This window comes from Eleutherodactylus coqui, chromosome 11 (genome assembly GCF_035609145.1).
Source record: "Eleutherodactylus coqui strain aEleCoq1 chromosome 11, aEleCoq1.hap1, whole genome shotgun sequence".
NCBI lineage: Eukaryota > Metazoa > Chordata > Amphibia > Anura > Eleutherodactylidae > Eleutherodactylus > Eleutherodactylus coqui.
Window position 1 is genome coordinate 726,202 of NC_089847.1, and position 20,823 is coordinate 747,024.

Here is a 20,823-nt window from a genome sequence, read left to right on the forward strand (position 1 = left end):
TGGGGGGCTACGATGGGCCTAGTATACTGTATAGAGAGGTGCGGGGGGCTGCGATGGGCCTAGTATAGTGTATAGGGAGGTGCGGGGGGCTGCGATGGGCCTAGTATACTGTATAGGGTGGTGCGGGGGGCTACGATGGGCCTAGTATACTGTATAGGGAGGAGCGGGGGGCTGCGATGGGCCTAGTATACTGTATAGGGAGGAGCGGGGGGCTACGATGGGCCTAGTATACTGTATAGGGAGGAGCGGAGGCGGCGATGGGCCTAGTATACTGTATAGGGAGGAGCGGGGGGCTACGATGGGCCTAGTATACTGTATAGGGAGGTGCGGGGGGCGGCGATGGGCCTAGTATACTGTATAGGGTGGTGCGGGGGCTACGATGAGCCTAGTATACGGTATAGGGAGGTGCGGGGGGCTACGATGGGCCTAGTAAACTGTATAGGGAGGAGCGGGGGGCGGCGATGGGCCTAGTATACTGTATAGGGAGGTGCGGGGGGCTGCGATGGGCCTAGTATACTGTATAGGGAGGTGCGGGGGCTGCAATGGGCCTAGTATACTGTATAGGGAGGTGCGGGGGGCTGCGATGGGCCTAGTATACTGTATAGGGAGGTGCGGGGGGCTGCGATGGGCCTAGTATACTGTATAGGGAGGTGCGGGGGGCGGCGATGGGCCTAGTATACTGTATAGGGAGGTGCGGGGGGCTGCGATGGGCCTAGTATACTGTATAGGGAGGTGTGGGGGGCTACGATGGGCCTAGTATACTGTATAGGGAGGTGCGGGGGGCTGCGATGGGCCTAGTATACTGTATAGGGAGGTGCGGGGGGCTGCGATGGGCCTAGTATACTGTATAGGGAGGTGCGGGGGGCGGCGATGGGCCTAGTATACTGTATAGGGAGGTGCGGGGGGCTACGATGGGCCTAGTATACTGTATAGGGAGGTGCGGGGGGCTGCGATGGGCCTAGTATACTGTATAGGGAGGTGCGGGGGGCGGCGATGGGCCTAGTATACTGTATAGGGAGGTGTGGGGGGCTACGATGGGCCTAGTATACTGTATAGGGAGGAGCGGGGGGCTGCGATGGGCCTAGTATACTGTATAGGGAGGTGCGGGGGGCTGCGATGGGCCTAGTATACTGTATAGGGAGGTGCGGGGGGCTACGATGGGCCTAGTATACTGTATAGGGAGGAGCGGGGGCGGCGATGGGCCTAGTATACTGTATAGGGAGGAGCGGGGGCTGCGATGGGCCTAGTATACTGTATAGGGAGGTGCGGGGGGCTGCGATGGGCCTAGTATACTGTATAGGGAGGAGCGGGGGGCTACGATGGGCCTAGTATACTGTATAGGGAGGTGCGGGGGGCTGCGATGGGCCTAGTATACTGTATAGGGAGGTGCGGGGGGCTGCGATGGGCCTAGTATACTGTATAGGGAGGTGCGGGGGGCTGCGATGGGCCTAGTATACTGTATAGGGAGGAGCGGGGGGCTGCGATGGGCCTAGTATACTGTATAGGGAGGTGTGGGGGGCTGCGATGGGCCTAGTATACTGTATAGGGAGGTGCGGGGGGCGGCGATGGGCCTAGTATACTGTATAGGGAGGAGCGGGGGGCTGCGATGGGCCTAGTATACTGTATAGGGAGGTGTGGGGGGCTGCGATGGGCCTAGTATACTGTATAGGGAGGTGCGGGGGGGCTGCGATGGGCCTAGTATACTGTATAGGGAGGAGCGGGGGGCTACGATGGGCCTAGTATACTGTATAGGGAGGTGCGGGGGGCTGCGATGGGCCTAGTATACTGTATAGGGAGGAGCGGGGGGCTACGATGGGCCTAGTATACTGTATAGGGAGGAGCGGGGGGCTGCGATGGGCCTAGTATACTGTATAGGGAGGTGCGGGGGGCGGCGATGGGCCTAGTATACTGTATAGGGAGGTGCGGGGGGCTGCGATGGGCCTAGTATACTGTATAGGGAGGTGCGGGGGGCGGCGATGGGCCTAGTATACTGTATAGGGAGGAGCGGGGGGCTGCGATGGGCCTAGTATACTGTATAGGGAGGAGCGGGGGGCTACGATGGGCCTAGTATACTGTATAGGGAGGAGCGGGGGGCTGCGATGGGCCTAGTATACTGTATAGGGAGGTGCGGGGGGCTGCGATGGGCCTAGTATACTGTATAGGGAGGTGCGGGGGGCGGCGATGGGCCTAGTATACTGTATAGGGAGGTGCGGGGGGCTACGATGGGCCTAGTATACTGTATAGGGAGGTGCGGGGGGCGGCGATGGGCCTAGTATACTGTATAGGGTGGTGTGGGGGCTGCGGAGCTTAGATACACACTACTAGAAGCCTGCAGCATACTCAGAGTTTAGATACACGCTAGTAGAAGCCTGCAGAATACCCGGAGCTTAGATACACACTAGTAGAAGCCCGCAGCATACCCGGAGCTTAGATACACACTAGTAGAAGCCCACAGCATACCCGGAGCTTAGATACACACTAGTAGAAGCCCGCAGCATACCCGGAGCTTAGATACACACTAGAAGAAGCCCGCAGCATACCCAGAGCTTAGATACACACTAGTAGAAGCCTGCAGCATACCCGGAGCTTAGATACACACTAGTAGAAGCCTGCAACATACCCGGAGCTTAGATACACACTAGTAGAAGCCCACAGCATACCCAGAGCTTAGATACACACTAGTAGAAGCCCACAGCATACCCGGAGCTTAGATACACACTAGTAGAAGCCCGCAGCATACCCGGAGCTTAGATACACACTAGAAGAAGCCCGCAGCATACCCAGAGCTTAGATACACACTAGTAGAAGCCCACAGCATACCCGGAGCTTAGATACACACTAGTAGAAGCCCGCAGCATACCCGGAGCTTAGATACACACTAGTAGAAGCCCGCAGCATACCCAGAGCTTAGATACACACTAGTAGAAGCCCGCAGCATACCCGGAGCTTAGATACATACTAGTAGAAGCCCGCAGCATACCCGGAGCTTAGATACACACTAGTAGAAGCCCGCAGCATACCCAGAGCTTAGATACACACTAGTAGAAGCCCGCAGCATACCCGGAGCTTAGATACACACTAGTAGAAGCCCGCAGCATACCCGGAGCTTAGATACACACTAGTAGAAGCCCGCAGCATACCCGGAGCTTAGATACACACTAGTAGAAGCCCGCAGCATACCCGGAGCTTAGATACACACTAGTAGAAGCCTGCAACATACCCGGAGCTTAGATACACACTAGTAGAAGCCCGCAGCATACCCGGAGCTTAGATACACACTAGTAGAAGCCCGCAGCACACCCGGAGCTTAGATACACACTAGTAGAAGCCCGCAGCATACCCGGAGCTTAGATACACACTAGTAGAAGCCCGCAGCATACCCGGAGCTTAGATACACACTAGTAGAAGCCTGCAGCATACCCGGAGCTTAGATACACACTAGTAGAAGCCCGCAGCATACCCGGAGCTTAGATACACACTAGTAGAAGCCTGCAACATACCCGGAGCTTAGATACACACTAGTAGAAGCCTGCAGCATACCCGGAGCTTAGATACACACTAGTAGAAGCCCACAGCATACCCGGAGCTTAGATACACACTAGTAGAAGCCCGCAGCATACCCGGAGCTTAGATACACACTAGTAGAAGCCCGCAGCATACCCGAAGCTTAGATACACACTAGTAGAAGCCTGCAGCATACCCGGAGCTTAGATACACACTAGTAGAAGCCCGCAGCATACCCGGAGCTTAGATACACACTAGTAGAAGCCCGCAGCATACCCTGAGCTTAGATACACACTAGTAGAAGCCCGCAGCATACCCGGAGCTTAGATACACACTAGTAGAAGCCCGCAGCATACCCCGAGCTTAGATACACACTAGTAGAAGCCCGCAGCATACCCGGAGCTTAGATACACACTAGTAGAAGCCCGCAGCATACCCGGAGCTCAGATACACACTAGTAGAAGCCCGCAGCCCACCCGGAGCTTAGATACACACTAGTAGAAGCCCGCAGCCCACCCGGAGCTTAGATACACACTAGTAGAAGCCCGCAGCATACCCCGAGCTTAGATACACACTAGTAGAAGCCCGCAGCATACCCGGAGCTTAGATACACACTAGTAGAAGCCCGCAGCATAGCCAGAGCTTAGATACACACTAGTAGAAGCCTGCAGCATACCCGGAGCTTAGATACACACTAGTAGAAGCCCGCAGCATACCCGGAGCTTAGATACACACTAGTAGAAGCCCGCAGCATACCCCGAGCTTAGATACACACTAGTAGAAGCCTGCAGCATACCCGGAGCTTAGATACACACTAGTAGAAGCCCGCAGCATACCCGGAGCTTAGATACACACTAGTAGAAGCCCGCAGCATACCCTGAGCTTAGATACACACTAGTAGAAGCCCGCAGCATACCCGGAGCTTAGATACACACTAGTAGAAGCCCGCAGCATACCCCGAGCTTAGATACACACTAGTAGAAGCCCGCAGCATACCCGGAGCTTAGATACACACTAGTAGAAGCCCGCAGCATACCCGGAGCTCAGATACACACTAGTAGAAGCCCGCAGCACACCCGGAGCTTAGATACACACTAGTAGAAGCCCGCAGCCCACCCGGAGCTTAGATACACACTAGTAGAAGCCCGCAGCATACCCCGAGCTTAGATACACACTAGTAGAAGCCCGCAGCATACCCGGAGCTTAGATACACACTAGTAGAAGCCCGCAGCATAGCCAGAGCTTAGATACACACTAGTAGAAGCCTGCAGCATACCCGGAGCTTAGATACACACTAGTAGAAGCCCGCAGCATACCCGGAGCTTAGATACACACTAGTAGAAGCCCGCAGCATACCCCGAGCTTAGATACACACTAGTAGAAGCCTGCAGCATACCCGGAGCTTAGATACACACTAGTAGAAGCCCGCAGCATACCCGGAGCTTAGATACACACTAGTAGAAGCCCGCAGCATACCCCGAGCTTAGATACACACTAGTAGAAGCCCGCAGCATACCCGGAGCTCAGATACACACTAGTAGAAGCCCGCAGCATACCCGGAGCTTAGATACACACTAGTAGAAGCCCGCAGCATACCCGGAGCTTAGATACACACTAGTAGAAGCCCGCAGCATACCCCGAGCTTAGATACACACTAGTAGAAGCCCGCAGCATACCCCGAGCTTAGATACACACTAGTAGAAGCCCGCAGCATACCCGGAGCTGCCATGCAGGCTTCCAATCCAAAGTATGAGCATTTATGCAGCAGATATACAGCGTCTGCGGTCGGCGACTACAAACCCCGTCTCCCGGACTTCTCTAGTGATCCGATAATTCCAGTCCCGTAAATAGTCGTTCTCCTTGTCGAACTCCCTCTCGTCCTCCCCGATGGTGACGGTCAGACGCTTCTCCTCGAAGTCCGGCTCCTGCTCCTTCCTCATTGTGGCTTTTTTTAGCACCTGAAAGAAAATAATATTAATTCGGAAGGCGTCATGTTTGTTAAATACCCTTCTGTTAGTCGCCGACCGCTAGTCCAGACCTTTGTGAATCCTCTCTAGTGTTACTATCCCTCCTAGCTCTGATCACCCGTAAGTCCTCCGTCCGGCTGCCATGAACCCTACCAATGAGGCCGGGCCGCCGACGGGCGCAGCGGCTGGACGCTTCCTAGCTCGGCCTTGGCTACATTGTATCTAGATGCAGGCGCAGTAAAGCAGCGCTCGCACATCTGCACATCCTTCCGCTTTAACCTAAATCTCCCTTAAACACGACAATCTGCTAATTAATGTGCAAACCAGATGACAGACATTGCTGATGGTTTCCTTCTTGGCAGTAATGGTAGCACAGAGATCTAGAGCCAGGGACAGCCCATCACCTCTTTGGCGTGCCGCAGGCCTCGCTCCCAGGCACTTTCTGTAGGGGGGTCTTGGACTGGAGGAAGCAGAAGTTCATCAGCGGCTGGAGCCCCCTGCGGAAGACAGATAGACATTTACACCAACATCAGTAACGAGGGCCCCAGGAGGGCCACAGCGGACTGCAGACTTACCCACGGGTTCGGCGCCAGCGGGGTCGCTCCAGCGGACGTGCCATTTGGGGAGAAGGGGTCCGGCTTGGATATGAGTGAATAGTTCCCCTTATCGTTCATCCCGGGATGTATAAAGCGGCAGCTCATCCCCCACGTGCAGTTCCCTGAAAGAGACACATGGCTCGTTAGCGGTACGCAGCAGCTCAGCTTCATGCAGTCCCGCTATACAGGGACCCAAAAGGCACCAAATCAGGAAATATTCTGGATTACGCCCCAGTCGTCGGTAGCGACTCTTCAGGAGAGACCTTAGAGCCGTCTGGTACCGGGAAAAATCTGCCCAGCGACCGGAGGGGCCCTCGACTACCCGCTGCCCGCGGAGCCCTGTTAGTGATCTGATTGGATGCCAGGTCACACAGAGTGCCCCACGTAGCGACAGAACCGCCAGCGGGGGGCAGAGGCCATGCAAGTCCCGCGGCTCTCCGGCCGGCTCCTACGTGTGGCTCCAGCCTGCACTCTGGATTAGACGCTCTGGACTCACTGCGGAGATGCTCCGATCTGCTGGCGGCTTCCGATCACACAAAGTGTAACATTACAACCTGCGGGTCACACGGGTAAACAAGTGATGGCCGCACCCCTCATTTATCCGTCGCGGTCTGCGGGTTTAATGTACCGTACTTTTAAAAAGATCGAAGTGGAGTAAATAAAAAAACCCCGAAACTTTGCCATCTTTCGTTGCGTCTTGTCTCTACGGCGCATAAACTGCAACAAGCGTGACCTGATCCCGTTATTCTGCGGGTCGGCGCGATTCCTGCGATAACAGATCTATGGAGGCTTTTTGCTGCACTACTTTTATGGTTTTTCAGAGACATTTAATTTTTTTTATTATTCTCTGCCGCCATCTTCGGCGCAGATAACGTTATTTTTCCATCGACGTCGCTGTGCGGGGCTCATTCCTTGCGGGACGTCCTGTCGTTTGCGTTAGCACCATCTTGGAATAAGTACGATTTTTTGATCCCTTTTTATTGCATTTCAGAATGACCTTAATTTTTGGATGATGTTCGCCGTGCGGGGTAAACAATGCATCTGACCGATCGGACACTTAGGCCTCCCTCACACGGGGCGCTGCTGTACGAGGCTCCCATTCATTTCAGTGGGGCGGCTCACACAGGGCTGAAAGCGCTGCATGTTCTATTCTTGGGCGTTTTCAGCTGAGTCTCCCATTGAAATGAATGGGCTGAAAAGGCAGCGTTTTGCAAACGCCCTGTGTGAGGGAGGCCTTACGGACGCGGCGATACCAAACATGTATTTTTGTTTTAGGATTTAGACCAACGACCTGTAAACGCCGTTCATTAATGACAACTTCCTGGCGGACGATCCGCGGTGTTTCCGCCACGTGGAGACATCCCTATAGGTTACATAAACCCACCCTTATAGTGCCCAGTCAGCGCGGCGTGCAACAGGGATTGTGAAATAGTGACGTAATCACTTCTGTTATTCTTTTTATTAAGCAAGTTAATAGCGAGCCGACTGGATACCGACTGGATATCGGCAGATTTCCAAAAAATACAATATAACGGCGATCGGATCACAAAAACGGATATCATATTGAATTCAGCGCACTAAAGTTACTATAAGGCTGGGTTCGCACCGGGCCGATGTGCTGCAGCAAATCCGCCTGCGGCCGCTAATCCCAGGGTTCACCAGCCATGTGGATGAGATTTCACAGAAATCTCATCCACATGGGGCGGCGAATCCGTTGCGGGAAAGCCGGGGCTGCGGCGCGGATTCTTTGGTCGCAGCATGACCATTCTTTTTTTCTGTTGCGGTCGCGCTTTCCCCCCTGGAGAGCGCCGGCCGCAATTGAAAAGTGTGCGGCCAAGCTGCTCCAAGACCCGCCGCTAAGTGCCGCGGGTTTTGAAGCAGCGCTTTCCCGGCGGAAATTTCACGTTTTTTCGCCGAGGCCACGGAATACGCCGTGTGAACCGAGCCTAAGCCGATGATCTGTGACAAAAATGGTGCTGCACAGTCATCCTTAAAACTCTACAGGTTTCATGCCGAACTACCTGCGGTGAGTGCAGTGCATTGTGGGAACACAAATGCAAAGTGCTAGATTTCTTCTGCTGGCTGAACCAGGTTAACACGCGCTCGTTAACAGCACTCGTTTGCTTGGCCTTCACACATGCAGATTCAAAGTGTACAGGGAATGAACAATTGCTCATCACGATTGGCGGCACATTCAGACCAGGAGGAGTGCCAACAGGATTCCTGCAGCCCTGCGAGATGCGACCGGCGACACTTCGACAGCCCGATGATCGCACAAAGGAACGTTACGATGAATATTCTTGCCTGATCATTGGGTAAAAAGCAGCGGGAGAAGATGAAGCTCCTCCTGCTGGAGTGTTGAATGCAGCTTTGGATGTGACTAGAGCACAAGGCACAATACATGAATGCAGCAAAGGAACTTGTTGTAGAACACTTGGAAGGAAACCACAATGTTACTGCAGCCTTGGCGACGCAGGATGCGGGTCATGTGACCGCGTGGACTTTAGTTTGAAAAAGAGTTTATTGCCAAATGCGTGAGATAATTCCCGACCTTTGACCTGCAAGGAAGGTGAGGCCAAAAAAACGGCACATCGGGGAAACCCAGGCGCTGAGACAGGGGCGGGGCCTAAACACCAAGCAGCCCTAGTTAACTCCTTCTAACCCAGTGGGATGTTAAACTGACAAAGTATTCTAGAGGCGACTCCTATATTGGCCAACTGGAAATATGGCAGACCTCTTCATCCGAGGACAGACCGCTAATGTCTGAACACACAGAAGGCGGAGACAACAAACGGGTCAGGCTGGGGTGAAGACGTGAAGGACGACCGGGTACGAAGACCCGTCCGTTACAGCGGGACGAACCGCCTCTAGAAGACTTCTGTCCTGTCACACAAGTCTGACGGTACGGGAGCGCCACTCACATGTATTATGGACCGAGACCGCAGGATAGCAGGCAGGGGCGCACTGCATATAATGGACGCTGTGTAGGGGTCTACATAGAACTTATGGGGTCCCGGAGCAAAACCCAGAACCCCCTCCGCCCCCCCAATAACTATCCAGAATGCCGGACCACCAACCTCTCCAATCTGCACCCGTCCCGTAGGATGGACTGCGGGGAGCGCCACTCACGTGTATTATGGACCGAGACCGCAGGATAGCAGCCAGGGGCGCACTGGATATAATGGACGGTGTGTAGGGGTCTACATAGAACTTATGGGGTCCCGGAGCAAAACCCAGAACCCCCTCCTCCCCCCCAATAACTATCCAGAATGCCGGACCACCAACCTCTCCAATCTGCACCCGTCCCGTAGGATGGACTGCGGGGAGCGCCACTCACGTGTATTATGGACCGAGACCGCAGGATAGCAGCCAGGGGCGCACTGGATATAATGGACGGTGTGTAGGGGTCTACATAGAACTTATGGGGTCCCGGAGCAAAACCCAGAACCCCCTCCTCCCCCCCAATAACTATCCAGAATGCCGGACCACCAACCTCTCCAATCTGCACCCGTCCCGTAGGATGGACTGCGGGGAGCGCCACTCACGTGTATTATGGACCGAGACCGCAGGATAGCAGGCAGCAACGGCGCACTGGATATAATGGACGCTGTGTAGGGGTCTACATAGAACTTATGGGGTCCCGGAGCAAAACCCAGAACCCCCTCCGCCCCCCCAATAACTATCCAGAATGCCGGACCACCAACCTCTCCAATCTGCACCCGTCCCGTAGGATGGACTGCGGGGAGCGCCACTCACGTGTATTATGGACCGAGACCGCAGGATAGCAGGCAGCAACGGCGCACTGGATATAATGGACGCTGTGTAGGGGTCTACATAGAACTTATGGGGTCCCGGAGCAAAACCCAGAACCCCCTCCTCCCCCCCCAATAACTATCCAGAATGCCGGACCACCAACCTCTCCAATCTGCACCCGTCCCGTAGGATGGACTGCGGGGAGCGCCACTCACGTGTATTATGGACCGAGACCGCAGGATAGCAGGCAGGGGCGCACTGGATATAATGGACGCTGTGTAGGGGTCTACATAGAACTTATGGGGTCCCGGAGCAAAACCCAGAACCCCCTCCTCCCCCCCAATAACTATCCAGAATGCCGGACCACCAACCTCTCCAATCTGCACCCGTCCCGTAGGATGGACTGCGGGGAGCGCCACTCACGTGTATTATGGACCGAGACCGCAGGATAGCAGGCAGGGGCGCACTGGATATAATGGACGCTGTGTAGGGGTCTACATAGAACTTATGGGGTCCCGGAGCAAAACCCAGAACCCCCTCCTCCCCCCCAATAACTATCCAGAATGCCGGACCACCAACCTCTCCAATCTGCACCCGTCCCGTAGGATGGACTGCGGGGAGCGCCACTCACGTGTATTATGGACCGAGACCGCAGGATAGCAGGCAGGGGCGCACTGGATATAATGGACGCTGTGTAGGGGTCTACATAGAACTTATGGGGTCCCGGAGCAAAACCCAGAACCCCCTCCTCCCCCCCAATAACTATCCAGAATGCCGGACCACCAACCTCTCCAATCTGCACCCGTCCCGTAGGATGGACTGCGGGGAGCGCCACTCACGTGTATTATGGACCGAGACCGCAGGATAGCAGGCAGGGGCGCACTGGATATAATGGACGCTGTGTAGGGGTCTACATAGAACTTATGGGGTCCCGGAGCAAAACCCAGAACCCCCTCCGCCCCCCCAATAACTATCCAGAATGCCGGACCACCAGCCTCTCCAATCTGCACCCGCCCCGTAGGATGGACTGCGGGGAGCGCCACTCTCAGGGCGGCTTCTAACCGTCAGTCGTTTAGTTTCAAGAAGTTTTATTAGAAGTTTACAAATAGGCCAAAACGGCAGAAGAAGGAAACAAGCAGCGAGCAGGACTGTGGGGTCCATGGGCTGGGACTGTGGGGTCCATGGGCTGGGACTGTGGGGTCCATGGGCTGGGACTGTGGGGTCCATGGGCTGGGACTGTGGGGTCCATGGGCTGGGACTGTGGGGTCCATGGGCTGGGACTGTGGGGTCCTACAAGGAGGCGACCGATCTGTAGGTGGTCCTAGGAGACGCTTCTCACAGAGCGCCACCCTGGAGACGCAGTAATTGGCGGGAGGCAGAGCTTGTCTAATGAGGCCAATAAGGCCGCAGCTCTGGGACATGACCACCACTAGGCGGGGTGAGACCACCGAGGAACGTAGGAGTGATGTAAGATTTGTACTGATGTCTCAGCGATCAGACGTTTATGACCCTAAATGTACCGCTTCCCACAATGCACTTCACCAGACCCTGAACACGCAGGGGATGACGGCCCAGGAAACTATTTACTAACTGACTCCATTTTTTATGTCGATTCATTTTTATGTGAACTATAAAATCCCGAAGTAAAGGTGAAGGTCCCCTAAATTATGGGAACGGGGTGTGACGTCACTGCACTGTACACAACTAGCAGTGGAAAGGGTGAGTCACGGGCCGGCCTCACTTACTACACGGCAGGATATTGCGTCACCGCACAGGTATGTCTGCTACCTGCAGATAATTACAGAGTCAGAAGATCTCCCGGCCGCCCGCCATTACTGATGTAACTGCGAGCCGAGTCATCAAAAAGCGCATTTGTATCACAACTGGTGGGATTCTCCACTGTTAGGAATGCAGGGTGGGCTCGGTGGGACGGCCGCTGCTCATAGCGATGGGTTTCTGGTATACTTCTGATGCACTTGCCAGCCATTCTGCTCATCAGCCAATCAGATTGTAGCTAAAAGTTTACAAACTGCAAGCCAGCTTCTGATTGGCTGCTGAGCCCATGAGTGTCTGACACCTCCGGCCTCTGCCTTCCCTGGATGGATGTCATCACCCTCTGGTTTTTCCCACAACTATGAAGCAATGTGGCTGCTGCTGCCAGGCCAGTAAATTCCCCGCAGCGTGCGACGTCATCACATTCCTTTATACTTTTATCACAATCATCCTCCGGCTGCTCTACCGGACGTATGTTCAAGCAGAGATCTGCCTACATCCATGGGGGAGCCAATTAATACCCTGTGCTGCCGGTCTAGGCTCCTCCTCCTCCTCTCTGCGCTGCCGCCGGTCTAGGCTCCTCCTCCTCCTCTCTGCGCTGCCGCCGGTCTAGGCTCCTCCTCCTCCTCTCTGCGCTGCCGCCAATCTAGGATCCTCCTCCTCCGCGCTGCCGCCGGTATAGGCTCCTTCTCCTCTCTGCGCTGCCGCCGGTATAGGCTCCTCCCCCTTTCTGTGCCGCTGCAGGTATAAGCTCCTCCCCTTTCTGCGCTGCTGCCGGTATAAGCTCCTCCCCCTTCGGCGCTGCCGCCGGTATAGGCTCCTCCCCCTTTCTGCGCTGTAACACTTCCCTTGTTAAAGGCACCCCACCCTCATGATAGGTCTCTGCTCCAACAAGACCAGCATACCCCACTACTTAAATACACTGTGCTGCAGAACTCTCCATCTCGGACATCGGACTAGCTTCCGGCCCCGTACTCACCAACATCACGGGAGTTTTGGGGGGCAGTGTGAAGAGGAAGGGACACTAAGGCCCCCGAGACATGTACTGGCATTCACCTGAAAACAACAAGAAAGGGGCGTGGCAGAACAAAGTCATCAGCTGCTCGCAGCCAATCAGCAGTGCCGAGAAGACATCTGAGCGACTGACTGACAGCAGCTTACAATGTATCAGCTGGATGCCAGGCGCAGTACCTGGGAGGTGTAGAAAGGCGGCGCTCCGCGGCACTTGCGTAACTTGCTTTACCCGGAGGATGCATCGATCCGGCCGGGTTAATCAACTTTCTGATTCATAAAAAACGCACCTGAACGCGGAGAGGAAAAACTGGAGGCAAAAATGGAAAAAAGCAAATCCGCTGCCGGCACTTTATCTTTAAAGTCATCTCTTCCCGACGCCCTACAGTCCGGCTCCCCCCCCCCAAACAGAAACTGCCCTTACAAGGGTATCAAACGACCTCCTGACAGCCAAATTGAGGGTCGATTACTCCCTACTGATCCTCCTCGATCTCTCCGCAGCCTTTTACACTGTTCACCACAAGCTCCTCCTCGGTATGCTTCACTCCATCAGCCTAAAGGACACTGCCCTCTCCTGGTTCTCCTCGTACCTCTAACTGCTCATTCAGCGTCTCCTTTGCTGGCTCTACCTCCCCTCCTCTTCCCCTTGCTGTTGGGGTCCTCGGTCCCCTCCCCTTGCTGTTAGGGTTCCCCAGGGCTCGGCCCCCCTCTCCCTTGCTGTTGGTTTCTCCCAGGGCTCGGTCCTTGGCCCCCTCGTCTCCCACTTGCTGTCAATGCCCCCCCAAGACTCGGTCCCCTCCCCTTCCCCTTGCTCTCGGGAGTTCCCCGGGGCTCGGTCCTCCGCCCCCTTGCTGTTGGAGTTCCCCAAGGCTCAGTGCTCAGCCCCCTCCTCTTGCTAGTGGGGTTCCCCAGGTCTCGGTCCTCGGCCCCCTCTTGCTGTTGGGGTCCCCCAGGGCTCAGTCCCCCTTTCTGTTGGGGTCTCCCAGGGCTCAGTCCTTGGCCCCCCCTCCCCTCCTACTTGCTGTCAGGGTCCCCCAAGACTCGGCCCTCTGCCCCCTCCCCTTACTGTTGGGGTCCCCCAGGGCTCGGTCCTCAGCCCCCTCCCCTCCTTTTACCCTTGTTGTTGAGATCCCCCAGGGCTCGGTCCGATGCCCCCTCCCCCTTACTGTTAGGGTTCCCCCAGGGCTCGGTCTTCAGCCCCCTCCGCTTCTCAATCTACACAGCCCCAACTGGACAGACCATCAGTAGTTTGGGCTTTCAGTACCATCTCTACACTGACGACACCCAGTTATATCACCGACTGTCCGCTGTCTCTAACACCATGTCCTCTCTCTACCTAAAACTGAACCTCTCAGAAACTGACCTGCTGGTGTTTGCACCCTCCACTAACCGACCTCATCCTGACATCTCCATCTCAGTGTGTGGCACCATAACTCCCAGACAACACGGCCGCTGCCTTGGGGTTATATCTGACTCTTGAGAACATCTCAAGAATCGGACCCTCACCGCGGACACGCTAAAAACACTTACTGCTGCCCTCAATCACTGCCTCGATTATTACAACTCGCTGCTGATCGGCCCCCCTGCACCAGACTCTACCCTTCTATCCTGAATGCGGCAGCCAGGCTCATCTTCCTGTCCAGCCGCTACTCAGATGCCTCTGCCCTATGCCAGCCACTGCCAGGCTGCCCGTCAAATACAGAATACAGTTCACACTCACCACCCTCATCCATAAAGCCTCCACAGCACCTCCCCGCCCTACATTGCATCCCTCATCCACAGCACCGCGTCGCCCTACATTGTATCCCTCACCCACAGCACCGCACCGCCCTACATTGTATCCCTCATCCACAGCGCCGCGCCGCCCTACATTGTATCCCTCATCCACAGCACCACGCCGCCCTACATTGTATCCCTCATCCACAGCACCGCCCTACATTGTATCCCTCATCCACAGCACCGCCCTACATTGTATCCCTCATCCACAGCACCTCCCCGCCCTACATTGTATCCCTCATCCACAGCACCGCGCCGCCCTACATTGTAACCCTCATCGACAGCACCGCGTCGCCCTACATTGTATCCCTCATCCACAGCACCGCGTCGCCCTACATTGTATCCCTCATCCACAGCGCCGCCCTACATTGTCACCCTCATCCACAGCACCGCGCCGCCCAACATTGTAACCCTCATCGACAGCACCGCGTCGCCCTACGTTGTATCCCTCATCCACAGCACCACGTCGCCCTACATTGTATCCCTCATCCACAGCGCCGCCCTACATTGTAACCCTCATCCACAGCACCGCGTCGCCCTACATTGTAACCCTCATCCACAGCACTGCGTCGCCCTACATTGTATCCCTCATCCACAGCACCACGTCGCCCTACATTGTATCCCTCATCCACAGCGCCGCCCTACATTGTAACCCTCATCCACAGCACCGCTTCGCCCTACATTGTAACCCTCATCCACAGCACTGCGTCGCCCTACATTGTATCCCTTATCCACAGCACCGCACCGCCCTACATTGTATCCCTCATCCACAGTGCCGCCCTACATTGTATCCCTCATCCACAGTGCCGCCCTACATTGTATCCCTCATCCACAGTGCCGCCCTACATTGTATCCCTCATCCGCAGCGCCGCCCTACATTGTATCCCTCATCCACACCACCCTACATTGTATCCCTCATCCACAGCACCGCGCCGCCCTACATTGTATCCCTCATCCGCAGCGCCGCCCTACATTGTATCCCTCATCCACAGCATCGCGCCGCCCTACATTGTATCCCTCATCCACAGCACCGCGCCGCCCTACATTGTATCCCTCATCCACAGCGACGCCCTACATTGTATCCCTCATGCACAGCGCCGCCCTACATTGTATCCCTCATCCACAGCGACGCCCTACATTGTATCCCTCATCCACAGCACCACCCTACATTGTATCCCTCATCCGCAGCGCCGCCCTACATTGTATCCCTCATCCACAGCACCACCCTACATTGTATCCCTCATCCACAGCACCGCGCCGCCCTACATTGTATCCCTCATCCGCAGCGCCGCCCTACATTGTATCCCTCATCCACAGGGCCGCGCTGCCCTACATTGTATCCCTCATCCACAGCACCGCGCCGCCCTACATTGTATCCCTCATCCACAGCGCCGCCCTACATTGTATCCCTCATGCACAGCGCCGCCCTACATTGTATCCCTCATCCATAGCGCCGCGCCACATTGAATCCCTCATCCACAGCACCGCGCCGCCCTACATTGTATCCCTCATCCACAGCACCGCGCCGCCCTACATTGTATCCCTCATCCACAGCACCGCGCCGCCCTACATTGTATCCCTCATACACAGCACCGCCCTACATTGTATCCCTCATCCACAGCACCACGCCGCCCTACATTGTATCCCTCATCCACAGCACCGCGCCGCCCTACATTGTATCCCTCATCCACAGCACCGCGCCGCCCTACATTGTATCCCTCATCCACAGCACCGCGCCGCCCTACATTGTATCCCTCATCCACAGCACCGCACCGCCCTACATTGTATCCCTCATCCACAGCGCCGCGCCGCCCTACATTGTATCCCTCATCCACAGCACCACGCCGCCCTACATTGTATCCCTCATCCACAGCACCGCCCTACATTGTATCCCTCATCCACAGCACCGCCCTACATTGTATCCCTCATCCACAGCACCTCCCCGCCCTACATTGTATCCCTCATCCACAGCACCGCGCCGCCCTACATTGTAACCCTCATCGACAGCACCGCGTCGCCCTACATTGTATCCCTCATCCACAGCACCGCGTCGCCCTACATTGTATCCCTCATCCACAGCGCCGCCCTACATTGTCACCCTCATCCACAGCACCGCGCCGCCCTACATTGTAACCCTCATCGACAGCACCGCGTCGCCCTACGTTGTATCCCTCATCCACAGCACCACGTCGCCCTACATTGTATCCCTCATCCACAGCGCCGCCCTACATTGTAACCCTCATCCACAGCACCGCGTCGCCCTACATTGTAACCCTCATCCACAGCACTGCGTCGCCCTACATTGTATCCCTTATCCACAGCACCGCACCGCCCTACATTGTATCCCTCATCCACAGTGCCGCCCTACATTGTATCCCTCATCCACAGTGCCGCCCTACATTGTATCCCTCATCCACAGTGCCGCCCTACATTGTATCCCTCATCCGCAGCGCCGCCCTACATTGTATCCCTCATCCACACCACCCTACATTGTATCCCTCATCCACAGCACCGCGCCGCCCTACATTGTATCCCTCATCCGCAGCGCCGCCCTACATTGTATCCCTCATCCACAGCATCGCGCCGCCCTACATTGTATCCCTCATCCACAGCACCGCGCCGCCCTACATTGTATCCCTCATCCACAGCGACGCCCTACATTGTATCCCTCATGCACAGCGCCGCCCTACATTGTATCCCTCATCCACAGCGACGCCCTACATTGTATCCCTCATCCACAGCACCACCCTACACTGTCTCCCTCATCCGCAGCGCCGCCCTACATTGTATCCCTCATCCACAGCACCACCCTACATTGTATCCCTCATCCACAGCACCGCGCCGCCCTACATTGTATCCCTCATCCGCAGCGCCGCCCTACATTGTATCCCTCATCCACAGGGCCGCGCTGCCCTACATTGTATCCCTCATCCACAGCACCGCGCCGCCCTACATTGTATCCCTCATCCACAGCGCCGCCCTACATTGTATCCCTCATGCACAGCGCCGCCCTACATTGTATCCCTCATCCATAGCGCCGCGCCACATTGAATCCCTCATCCACAGCACCGCGCCGCCCTACATTGTATCCCTCATCCACAGCACCGCGCCGCCCTACATTGTATCCCTCATCCACAGCACCGCGCCGCCCTACATTGTATCCCTCATACACAGCACCGCCCTACATTGTATCCCTCATCCACAGCACCACGCCGCCCTACATTGTATCCCTCATCCACAGCACCGCGCCGCCCTACATTGTATCCCTCATCCACAGCACCGCGCCGCCCTACATTGTATCCCTCATCCACAGCACCGCGCCGCCCTACATTGTATCCCTCATCCACAGCACCGCGCCGCCCTACATTGTATCCCTCATCCGCAGCGCCGCGCCGCCCTACATTGTATCCCTCATCCACAGCATCACCCTACATTGTATCCCTCATCCACAGCACCGCCCTACATTGTATCCCTTATCCACAGCACCACCCTACATTGTATCCCTCATCCACATCACCGCGCCGCCCTACATTGTATCCCTCATCCACAGCACCATGTCGCCCTACATTGTATCCCTCATCCACAGCATCACCCTACATAGTATCCCTCATCCACAGCGCCGCCCTACATTGTATCCCTCATCCACAGCACCGCGTCGCCCTACATTGTATCCCTCATCCACAGCACCGCGCTGCCCTACATTGTATCCCTCATCCACAGCACTGCGTCGCCCTACATTGTATCCCTCATCCACAGCACCGCGCCGCCCTACATTGTATCCCTCATCCACAGCACCGCGCCGCCCTACATTGTATCCCTCATCCACAGCACCGCGCCACCCTACATTGTATCACTCATCCACAGCACCACCCTACATTGTATCCCTCATCCACAGCACCGCGCCGCCCTACATTGTATCCCTCATCCACAGCACCGCGCCGCCCTACATTGTATCCCTCATCCACAGCACCGCGCCACCCTACATTGTATCACTCATCCACAGCACCACCCTACATTGTATCCCTCATCCACAGCACCGCCCTACATTGTATCCATCATCCACAGCACTGCGCTGCTCTACATTGCAGCCCTTATCCACAGCACCGGGAGACATTGCATCCCCCATCCACAGCACAGCGCCTCCCTACATTGTATTCCTCATCCACAGCACCGCGCGGTCCTACATTGTATCCCTCATCCACAGCGCCATCCAACATTGTATCCGTCATCCACAGCACCGTGCCGCCCTACACCGTATCCCTCATCCACAGCACAATACCTTCCTACATTGTATCCCTCATCCACAGCACAGTACCTTCCTACATTGTATCCCTCATCCACAGCACAGTACCTTCCTACATTGTATCCCTCATCCACAGCACTGCGCCGCCCTACATTGTATCACTCATCCACAGCACCGCGCCGCCCTACATTGTATCACTCATCCACAGCACCACCCTACATTGTATCCCTCATCCACAGCACCACCCTACATTGTATCCCTCATCCACAGCACCACCCTACATTGTATCCCTCATCCACAGCACTGCGCTGCTCTACATTGCAGCCCTTATCCACAGCACCGCGCCACCCTACATTGTATCACTCATCCACAGCACCACCCTACATTGTATCCCTCATCCACAGCACCACCCTACATTGTATCCCTCATCCACAGCACCACCCTACATTGTATCCCTCATCCACAGCACTGCGCTGCTCTACATTGCAGCCCTTATCCACAGCACCGGGAGACATTGCATCCCCCATCCACAGCACAGCGCCGTCCTACATTGTATTCCTCATCCACAGGACCGCGCTGCCCTACACCGTATCCCTCATCCACAGCACAGTACCTTCCTACATTGTATCCCTCATCCACAGCACAGTACCTTCCTACATTGTATCCCTCATCCACAGCACCGCGCCACCCTACATTGTATCCCTCATCCACAGCACCGCCCTAAATTGTATCCCTCATCCACAGCACTGCGCTGCTCTACATTGCATCCCCCATCCACAGCACAGCGCCGTCCTACATTGTATCCCTCATCCACAGGACTGCGCCCCCCCCCCCCACATTGTATCCTGCATCCACAGCACCACGCCTCCCTACATTGTATTCTTCATCCACAGCACCGCGCGGTCCTACATTGTATCCCTCATCCACAGCGCCATCCAACATTGTATCCGTCATCCACAGCACCGTGCCGCCCTACATTGTATTCCTCATCCACAGGACCGCGCTGCCCTACACCGTATCCCTCATCCACAGCACAGTACCTTCCTACATTGTATCCCTCATCCACAGCACAGTACCTTCCTACATTGTATCCCTCATCCACAGCACTGCGCCGTTCTACATTGTAACCCTCATCCACAGCACCGCGCCGCCCTACATTGTATCCCTCATCCACAGCACCGCGCCGCCCTACATTGTATCCCTCATCCACAGCATCAGGATACATTGTATCCCTCATCCACAGCACAGCACCATCCTACATTGCATCCCTCATCCACAGCACCATCCTACATTGCATCCCTCATCCACAGCACAGCACCATCCTACATTGTATTCCTCGTCCACAGGACCGCTCCCCTTACATTGTATCCCTAATCCACAGCACCACGCTGCTCTACATTGTAGCCCTCATCCACAGCACTGCGCTGCCCTACATTGTATCCCTCATCCACAGCACCACCCTACATTGTGTCCCTTATCCACAGCACCGCGCCACCCTACATTGTATCACTCATCCACAGCACCACCCTACATTGTATCCCTCATCCACAGCATCACCCTACATTGTATCCCTCATCCACAGCACCGCGTCGCCCTACATTGTATCCCTCATCCACAGCACTGCGTCGCCCTACATTGTATCCCTCATCCACAGCACCGCGAGAAGAATTGCACATAAGTGCAAAAAAGTACACCAGCGCTGCTTACAGACGTCTGTAATAGCACAAAGAATCCACCAAGTGATAACGAAAAAAGGATTCTTTATTAGGACGCACGGGAGGACCCGTGCGTCCTAATAAAGAATCCTTTTTTCGTTATCACTTCTTGGTGGATTCTTTGTGCTATTACAGACCTCTGTAAGCAGCGCTGGTGTACTTTTTTGCACTTATGTGCAATTCTTCTCGCTTATCCATAGTGGGTACTATTTGCCAATAGCACCCACCATCATCAGCAGCTCTCCGGACCTAGCCCCCCTGGATTGGCGCAAAGAATTCCCACCACCCATCTATATATATAACGGAGTATATATAAAATTACTATAGGCTCGCCTGGATTTGGAGGTGATAGTGAGGTCCTCGCAAGCCACATACATCTACTGGTTAACTTATCCTTCGTAATTCACTTTTTGGTTCCTGACTGAAGCGCCCTCCTCATTTCTTCTATCTTCAATCCACAGCACCGCGTCGCCCTACATTGTATC

General features: G+C 55.5%; 1 protein-coding gene across 1 annotated transcript in view; it reads right to left on the reverse strand.

Annotated features, from left to right (window-relative positions):
- Positions 1 to 20,823, reverse strand: part of ZC3H18 (zinc finger CCCH-type containing 18) — a 79,771-nt gene that overhangs the window by 44,034 nt on the left and 14,914 nt on the right. The window contains exons 4-6 of the mRNA XM_066583078.1: positions 6,047 to 6,189; positions 5,876 to 5,968; positions 5,305 to 5,462 (exon numbers count right to left, since the gene is read on the reverse strand). Of these exons, the coding sequence (XP_066439175.1) occupies positions 5,305 to 5,462; positions 5,876 to 5,968; positions 6,047 to 6,189 (394 nt within the window). The remainder of the gene's footprint in view (positions 1 to 5,304; positions 5,463 to 5,875; positions 5,969 to 6,046; positions 6,190 to 20,823) is intronic.